At 33.1% G+C, this 9,968-nt stretch overlaps 1 protein-coding gene across 2 annotated transcripts in view; it reads left to right on the top strand.

Moving 5' to 3' along the window:
- LOC145990912 (SIN3-HDAC complex-associated factor) overlaps positions 1-9,036 on the top strand; it is a 71,822-nt gene extending 62,786 nt beyond the window's left edge. For both annotated transcript variants that reach the window (XM_083126429.1, XM_083126428.1), the window contains exon 6: positions 948-9,036. In XM_083126429.1, the coding sequence (XP_082982555.1) occupies positions 948-1,305 (358 nt within the window). In that variant the 3' untranslated portion in view covers positions 1,306-9,036. The remainder of the gene's footprint in view (positions 1-947) is intronic.
- Positions 9,037-9,968: the final 932 nt, after the last annotated feature.

Below are 9,968 nucleotides of genomic sequence, written 5' to 3' on the forward strand. Positions count from 1 at the left end.
AGTGCAACACTGAGTCTACTTCATTGATTTGGTGCCATGTGGCATTTTTAGTACGTTCTGGAGCAGTGTACAGTGGTGTATGATCACATGGTGTCTCCTTGAAGTTATCACAAATTGTCTTGTGTGTAAGTGCTTCTGTTCGATATTTCATAGGAAATCTCCATTGTACCGACACAACACTTTGTGTGTTCGAAACCTTGGAGGGAATTATGAATCAGCCTGTATTGTGTGCTGTTCATACTATTACAGGAAAAACTCATTTGTTTCATGTTTTAAAAGATATGATAAAAATAAGAAATTAGATTGTGGCTCCACTTTTGTTCTCCTTGCACCATGACTGCAAATGTTGGGGTTGGGGTAACTTGTGTTCCAATGTAGGCAATGAATCAACATTGAGAGATGTTAAAAACTTATAATACTCTCATCCTGGCTTGCCAATAAACATACTGTATATTTCATGGTGAATTAATAGTTTCTACTGTTTGTATTTTTTTTTAACTAAGTCTTCATGTGATATCAGCTGATGTTTTACTAAAAGTGCCCTGAATTTTTGAATAGGTTATTTTCAGGTTACAGCATATGAAATGCAAGAATAATAATGTTGAGAAAGAATGGCATGCCAATCAAACCAGTATATAGTGAAATATCAGAAAATGAAAATATTAATCAGTTGTTCTCTAGAAACATCCTTTCTCGGTGTTGAGTTAAAATTGGAAAAATTTTTGTCGACTGGTTCTCGAGATAATCATGACCAAAAGAAACCATAAGCTTACATGACAAATGCTCAGACCTTTGCCAGGGCAGAAGGTTGCCTTAACCAGCTATATTTGGTCTACGTATGTACAGTTGTTTTTCTGTAGTCGTGCTACCTCAGCCAAAAAGGTTTTAATAATATGAATATTCAAAAACTGTTACTTGTTCTAAATTGTATTTTTATCCCCTTCTAGAGAAAAGATTTGCTGTGGGACAGTTTTCAAGGGACCGAATGGGCAAGTTATTGTTGATCCACGGTTTTTAAAACCATGCCATGGATGTAAAATGCCAGTGACTCCTCGATCGCGGGTAGCAAGTAGTGCAACAAGTTCAGGTTCTTCAGAAAAGCTCACAAAGACTTATAGTGACTCCTCGTCAGATTCTGGATATGATGAATCATCGAATTCTGGAACTGATGGTTTCAATCGACCTGGTACAAGTAGACGTAGCAGCACTTGTACAGAGTCAAACATGAGAGAAGAAGCCATGTCCAATCCGCTTGCAGAATTTGCTATGCATGCTGCAAAAAGATGTCAGGAAGAAATCAATTAACGAAGAGTTGTGCGTAGATTTTAATTTATATAAGTTTGTTTTGTGTAATAGTATTTTCCACAGGCCACTTATTATTGGGTCCAAAGTTAACCTCAAAATGTGTACTACACACTTTTTTTTTTACCTTTTCTTATTTTCCTTTATTTTTACACTTGTATTCCACATTTACATAAAAAAAGCAATAAGGTAACCAGTTTTTGACCATATCAATCTGTAAAAGGACTGAAACAGGATTAACCATTTTTTCTAATCCTACAGTGATGTGATTTATATTTGCAAACATAGTGTTATGATTTGAAATTTATATGAATGTTGTGAGCTGAAAATGTCTGTGACAAGAATAAGAATTAATTAAGTTCCTAATTCGATTTGGACATTAAATTTATCATGTAAAAATATTCTTTTTCCTCCCCTTGAAATGGTTGAGTATTGAAAGATTTTATATACACTATGTCAATTCAAGTGTAAAAGAATGTTGACAAACAGGTTCTTCAGATTCTGAGAAAAAAATACATAAAAAAAAAACAAAAAAAACTCCTTTTTGGAGTACTAATACTCAAATACAAAGCAATTTAAGGAGAATCTAGTCCAAGCTAAAATGTTATACAGAACGAGATATACAGTACATGAATATATAGAGTATATATAATATGTATATTATATATATGTATACATACACTTATGTCTTGCTAAGTGAAATTGTTGCCAAAGCAGGATTTTTAGGTGACTTGACCTTTTTAATAACATTCTAAGCCAGTGAAACTCATCGGAATCTCATTTTCCTAAGAACTCACTGTCGAATGTCTTAACCTTTTTTTTCTGTGAAGTTGCTATAGAGTACAATTTTTACAATAATTTATTCCACATCACTAGGAAGTTGCAGGTTTGTGGAAGATAATTTTCAGAACTTCTTACTATGGTGATGTGGGAAAGAATATAGAAATCTCAAGAGGACTGCATGTATTTAGATCATTTTTAAAGAAAAGTGGTTGACTACTACTGCCATATTTGTGTAGAGAGAATTTTTAACTCTCCCTACATGTGTGATCTCATACTGTGGTATGCAAAAAAGAAAAGAAAAATGTCATTGCAGGCAGCGATGTGTTGATGAAATTGTAAAGGGTTAATGTTGACTTGTGAAAAGTTTATTAATAACTTGAGCCTGACATGGTACTAGAACACAATCATTGTCATTTATCTCGTTGTAAGTGTGTACCTAGATTATAAGGGTGTACAATTGTACGAAAATTCATTTAGAACTTTTATATATGTGATTTGTACAAATTATATACATGGAAAGCTAAATGTAACAAACAGATTTTTCATGTAAATAACTCCTGTGTATGTGAAATGATTCCAGTTAAGAGGCATCAACTTAATAACTTGTTATTGTGAGAAAATATTTTATTTGCAGCATTTTTTTGTATGTTTCAGTTCCTTGCACATCTATTATTTTTTAAGTATTGGAATTAAGGAATTTTAGTTCCTTGACCTTAGCACAATTGACGGACATTAATTATTCTAGTAAATAATCAGGTGCATTATATGAGAAATGAACTCTTTTCTATCTACATTCAGGTTATTGATGGTTGTGTAGTCATAATGATGGACAAAGATTGTATGATGTGCACTCATGGTTAATCCATGCATTCAAATATTTGAATTCACAATTGTGGATGTAAGTGCAGAATGATTTTTCTTTAATGGATATGTATAAATAATGTTGACTCTACATGTTACCATTTGTAGCTGTGTAAGTTGTAAATGATGAATATTTTGAAAGCTGTTGTAGCCATTTTTTTTTAAAGAAAATAATTGAAATGGACTCTTAATTGTGAATTAATTCATTGCATCTTTTTTGTACTATTTATGTTCAGGTGTATATGTGTGTGTATCATTTATAGATTAACTTATTACTCTAGTATCGTAATTACTTACTGACATATAACAATTTCAGTTGGTACAACTTTATTCTGAATTATGGATTTTTCGGATCTTTTATCGTCTTTGCCTCAATGTGTATGCTTTTACGTCTACTTATAAAGTTCTGCTCAGTATTTGTGTTGAAGGAAAACAGGCAGTGTGGCTGGCAAACGTTTTCCCCATTCAGAAAGGGTGAAAGCTTCCTTGAAAGTTAGCTGAAAGCATATAATTTGATTTGTGGGAAACCATGTAGAAGGATAAGTTATTCGAAGAAACTAACCAGTATGTTATTTAGCTTTTGCAATGTAATTTTTTTATTTTGCATTATAATGAAAATGTCTGCAGCCACAGAAAGATATTGTAGTGGATATTGTGATAATGTTGGTCCTGCTATGTACAAGTGCACAATGTTTGATCTCAGGTTCAAACATGAACTTCTTAAGGGTTGAATTTGTTTTCATTTGTGAACATTGCACAAAGATGATATCAGAGACTGTTACAATAGTGACATTTTTATGTTCTCGAAGGTTAGTGATGTAACTCTTCATTCTTAGTGCTTTTCAGAAAACATAATTGCATGTTATTTCTTGTTTATCTGCTTCCTAAACCAAGATGTTAGATTAAGAAACTGTGAGTAAAACTAATTATAGCTATTTGTGCAAGTTTTTATTGGAGATCAGTAATGAATTTACGTAATACAACTCTTAGATAATTAACTGAATATCTTATGGTATTCACATTGTAAACACTAACAAATCATCCTAGTGAAACTTAAGATATATGTTGTGTATTCTGCTATAAAATTGGTAGATTGCAAAAATTCCGGGTAATTTAGGTTGCTTGTTCAAATAATCCTTCAGGACTGAAACTCTGGTTTGTCTCTCTTGTGTTCCTTGTCATCTTAAGAAATATGTGCAGAGTATCGTTCCCAATTAGATTGCTGGGGTTATTATGCAAGTTTCCTTTCTGTCACACTGGTGGCACATACTGCACAAACCTAGTTCCCAGCCTCCCACCTTTGGGTTTCCTTTCACGAAGATTCCCCCTTTGCCTCAGTACAATGGGCCAAAATATACTTGATCTTTATTGTGTAAAAGTGCAGGAAAATGTGGAGCTGCTAGGTCAGGCTACAAGAGGCAGGACCATGGTCATGTGAAGTTGGTCTTTGCCTTCACTGAAATATTTCTGGAGATAAGGAACTAAGTGTGTGATGTGGTACCAGAGTTCCAATAACTTCGACATGTATAAGTAAAATTGAAAGGGAGAAGATTTATATTCATTATAGTTTATTTATTATACGATTCCTGGCAAAGCAAGCTAGTTTCACTGTTAGCATAATTAACAAAACTTACTCTGAAGAGTTAAAAGATTCATCTTTGTGCGGTGTCATGTTGACAGACATGGAGATCTAAGAGTGTCACTACAAAGCAATTCTGCTCTACTTGGATGTACAAAATAACTTATTACTATACTGTTATTTTTATTTTTACCTTGGGCTTAATGAAATGCTGCTTTTGTATGATGGAATTTGTCAGTATGTGATATGAATGTTGAAGCATTTTTCTTCCATATGCCATGAATGAAACTTAGATCATCATCCTGTATTTTTTCATGTATGTAATTATTTTGTGTCTGTTCTTATCCATGATGTTTTGTATGTTGTGATTTTTACTGAAATGCTTGGAAAAACATGGCAGATGGACAAACGTACCAAAAAATTCTATCAGGAATCATTTAGTTCAGTAAAATGTTTTAATACATTACAACAGTGAAAGTAAATCTTTGGATGCATGTTTCAGCAATGTTTTGGTAATATTTGTTACTTCCAAGAAAGTATGAATGCCCTTGATGCTATATTCCTTATCATATTGATTATTTTTGCAATTCAGATATGGCTTATTTGATTACTATTTGAACAAGTATCAGTAGAAAAGCATTTTTACTCTGGTCTGCTTCAAAGCGTAATTAGTAGTTCGCTCATACTCTTGAAAATATGCTAGTTGCATTAAAGTTCAACCAAATGCCAAATTTTAACATTGTTTTCAAAACTAGAACTCTTGATTTCATTGCAAGAAATAAATTGTTTCTCGAACCATCCAGCACACTATACAGTTGCTTTATATTCTATTAGAGACAATTTTATTTGTAAAGTTCACTTGCTTCAAATGCAAGGATTTCAGTCTTGACAATTTTCATTGGCTCTTTGAGTACCTGCTATGTTTTTTTTTGTATTCATTTCCTGTCAATACATGAGGGTGATGGACGAGGAACATTATGCAGATAGTTCTGAACCTAATTTGTTTTTAAGTCATTGTACTTAGATGTGAAATTAACATCTATATTTAATATCAATATTATGTGACAATGGAATGCTTTTTACTTGTTTGGCATATGAAACACACAGGAAGCGAGTATGGCAATGCAGCAGTTTTACAAAGGTTGATCCAGGTACAGAAAATGTTTTTGTTACTGAAGTCTACATAACTTATAGTAACGTTTGTACTGAGTGTGTGTGGGATGTTTTTTTTTTTCTTCAGTATTTTAAAATTCCTTTCGTACAAGTTGCACTTTAATGTACATTAAAAACAAAGTTGTGCATATGCCACTTCAACTTTAGTATTCATGTTTGGCTGTGTTACTGTATTGATATTTATTTGTAGTATGGAATAATTCTATAATAAATTTCTGTATGTATTGTTAACTTTCTTGCACACTGCTGCAATTAATCACTATTGAAAGATGCAGGATTATATTGAATCCAAAATTTCCTAACAAAGAAATTCATGTTTGTACTGTCATTAATAGAAATATCTATGCAATAGTGTGTGGGAATTGTAGCAGAAGATTAAGAATATTTTAGACTGGCTATTGGTGCCTTGCGTAATGGTATTGCAAAGTGATGCCATTATTCTTTGCTCAAATAATTCTGAGGTGGAAAAAGTGGTCGAGATTCTGACTGAATGTTTGTCAAAATAGAAAAAGTTCACATACATTCTTCTGTATTATTGTCATTCTTGATCTTTTGGTACAAATAAATTTTCCTCACTTGGAAGAAGATCAATAGTGTTTTGTGTTGGCTGTTGTGAAGTAGCCATTATAGAACGACCACACACAAAGAACCTTTGGCCAGAAGCCTTCGTGCATCTTCCTCTCCACCTCTCCATCCGTTCAACTCTGGTAATAAGGAACCCTGCTCCACTCTACCCTTCCCCTGCATGTGCAGGTTGATGCACAGGTCCTTTTGCCCGTGGTCTCACTGTACTCGTGTATTTTTATTCAATGCAGGATCCTGCATCTTTTAAACATATTTTGCTTGTGGTAGTAAAACAATATTCGTGCTACTCTTTTTAAGCAAGCTTGCCTTTCGTAGACTGTGTGTGAATTAATTTGTCTGGCGATGGGGGAATTCATCTGCCTATTGTCTTGGAATGTTCAGTGATTACATAAATCTACTCTTCCTGATGCAAAGTAATTGTTAAATTCATTAAGCAGTGTTAGTGTAAACTTTCTCACTATTATGGAATGCTTTTTTTCTGTGAAAAAAGGTTCCGGTCCTCTTAGCGTTTGTTTGTTATTGTTTTCATCATAAGAACTACTCACAATATTGTGGTATCTTCATATGTGCATCCATGTAGTTACACAAATTTACTGCCCCTATGGTTATGTTCAGTGTCTAGATGACAACATTTTTTGTGACTAAGGTTGCTGACAATAAGGATTATGTCTAAAGATAAATTTTTTTGTATTCTCATTTTTATTAATATTGTTATTTTGCATTATGATCTAAATCATATCCTATGATAAGAGAGCACAATTGAAGGAATGAAAACTTGGTATTGATAATTAGTTGGAAAATAACTTTTTCAACGTTTGAAGTATATTGTTTCTGATCAATAAATACCTTGTTGCTTGACTGATTACTTATCACAGTTATTAATTACATATACAGTTTGACTGAACGATTCATCGCGTTTACATCAGTATTAGGCTTGTTGATAACTTGTACACTGGGAATAAAATCTGGACATATTTGATTGCAAAACAACTAAATACACTCTTTTCAGTCTGAAAGTTTGTTCATTTGAAAATTATGTACGTATTGTTGCTGAAGGAATGAGAGAAATCACTGACATTCCCTGATAATTCATACCATGTCAAAGTGTGGCATTTTTCACTCTTTATATATGTTCTATCAATGAAATGGGGAAAATTGATTTTTCAGTTGATTATGTTTATGTAGATTGGAATTAAATGGCTGTTGTAACATGACCATGACTACAGTATCACTTATTTGCTTGCATTTTAATATCATTTGTATGAAGTTTTGTTTTTGAAGAAAGTTTCAGTGAAGAGAAATTAAGAAAATTGTTCCTAGCCAGAGCATGATGGTTGCTTGTCAAGGGAAGATGAGGTTATGTATTAAGGAAGATGAAACAAATATTAGTCTTGACTTATGCATTACTGACTAAAAGTAAAGTGCATTACAAGAACAAAATCAAAAATAATGCATTTTTACCATGTAGACAATTTTTTGCCTGATATCAAGTTTAGAACATGATTATAGTGATTTGTGTACTGTGTATTCTAAATGTTCTAAATTTGGTCAGTTGCACAAAATGTGATACTTCAGTATTTGTCCCTCATAAGACTCAGCATACAGATTATCTTTTATCAAAGACCGCGGTTGGCATCAGGTTACATATTTACGAAACTCAAGACCCAAAATAAATAAATCTGATGTGTTTGTAGGAAAGGTCTGCCTGTTGTCTTTTCCTTAGTACTGTAGCATGTTGCAGTGACCGTATATACCATCCATGAATAAGAAAACGTTTTAAAACAACTACATTCCACTCAAGCAATAGATTGTTTTGGAATGATGCTAGTACTGCCATTAAATGTAACATATACTGTATTGAGTATTCATATGTACATAAAACTTTATATGTTAAGAAGAGTAACTAAAATTTCATACTTGTATTTTATCTAAGCATGACGTAAACTTGTATAAATCAATTTTGATCAGTAGGATTTTTCAGAGATGTCACTGGCAGTTTCTACGTAACAGGTTATAAATAATTTGATCAGTTTTATTTTTCACTGTTAAGAAATTGCCAGTGATGTTTTCTATTTGTACTATATGTAATGTTTTTCATCAAATACAAGAATAGGAAATAATTATATTTCCTCTGGGAAAAAAGTCATCGTCTCTTGAGTGTTGTGAAGATTTCCAAGAAATCTTGTCACCAAATATACAGTGAAGTGGCAGCAGAAATATATTAAATTACACTCCAAATTCAGTGTTAAATTCATGTATTAACATGACTACAGTGTTAAGTTGAGGTGAACTTCTCGTGTTAAGATTTTCACCGTCCACAGTGGCATTTTTCTACATTTTACTTCAGACACCTTCATATATCGTGAAGTGTTTTGTTACAAACTGCTGTATTTAACCTGCTTTGTAGTGACCTCAAGGCGTTGTAAGTTAATATGAAACTATGATGAATTTGCAAGTTTCTTACATGGTGACTTCACAATGTGAACAGAATGAGGTGACTCTAATTGTAAAGAGAGATATTAGACACACTACCTAGTTGTGCAATTCTCCTGTGCTAATGTATGAGTTTTTTTTTCTTTTTAGATAGATTATTTCTAGCTCCCCATTATTGTTACAGTGTCTACAGGTATGAATGTGTTGTGATTGTAGATCTAGTGTGTTTTGTCCTTAAGATATTTCATATAGTAAACATCATGAGTAAAATTGTACATCTCATAAATTATAATATAATAATAATATAGATTATTATCGTATTCAGCCATGTCTTCTTTCAGTTACTGTTCCTACATAAGGTGTTGGAAAATGTTCCTCCACAGTGTGTATTGTAGTTTTATGGTGACTTTGAAGTCAAACAAATGAATGAGGCAAGTGTATAAACTGGTTACTGAAAAGCAGTTACTAAGCGGCATAGGCATAACTTCGGGGCAAGTAACTTGCCCCCACCCCTCCCCAAAATTTTCAGGTTTATTAACATTTTACAATTTAGGGAACTTTTGTCTCTCTCTCTCTCTCTCTCTCTCTCTCTCTCTCTCTCTCTCTCTCTCTCTCCCCCCCCCCCCAACTTCCTGGTTCCTGGGACCTGAGGAATAAATTAATAAAGAGTTATAATTGTGGTTTTGCAAATGCAACGGTTATTTATCAAATAATCCTGGATGGGAAACTTTTCGAGTCTGTCCTTTCCCCAAAAGTTAATCCTTAAGTTCAATTAGGCCCCAAGTTACACCTATGCTAAGTGGGATACAAACGTGAGTAAAATTCTGTGGAATCATTTGCAATGGAGATGTAAGAAATATGAGCTGCAGCATCATCTTGTTGAAAATCAGCATTACGAATATTCTTTTCGTGGAGTTAGTCTATGATTGAATATTGAAAACTGAGCAATACCTCTTCAGAGTGGATATCAAATAATAGTACTCCTTCTCCTGGATATTGCTGTCAAAAGTTGTCAGTATACACAAACTGTACGTGAATTTGTGGAGAATGTGCACCAGGAGAGAAGACTGGCAAAAATATTGAACAATAACTCTGTCAAGGGTAAGGTCCTGTCACGTTTATTCAGCCTGAATGCACTACTTATTATGTTAAATAAAATTTGCTGATAAGAAAATAGTAGTGGTCAAATACAATATAGTTTGAGAAGGAAAAATGGTAGTGGTCAACTGCGATATATTTTGAGAAAAAGTTC

This window comes from Lepisma saccharinum, chromosome 8 (genome assembly GCF_977018435.1).
Source record: "Lepisma saccharinum chromosome 8, izLepSacc3.1, whole genome shotgun sequence".
Classification (NCBI taxonomy): Eukaryota; Metazoa; Arthropoda; class Insecta; order Zygentoma; family Lepismatidae; genus Lepisma; species Lepisma saccharinum.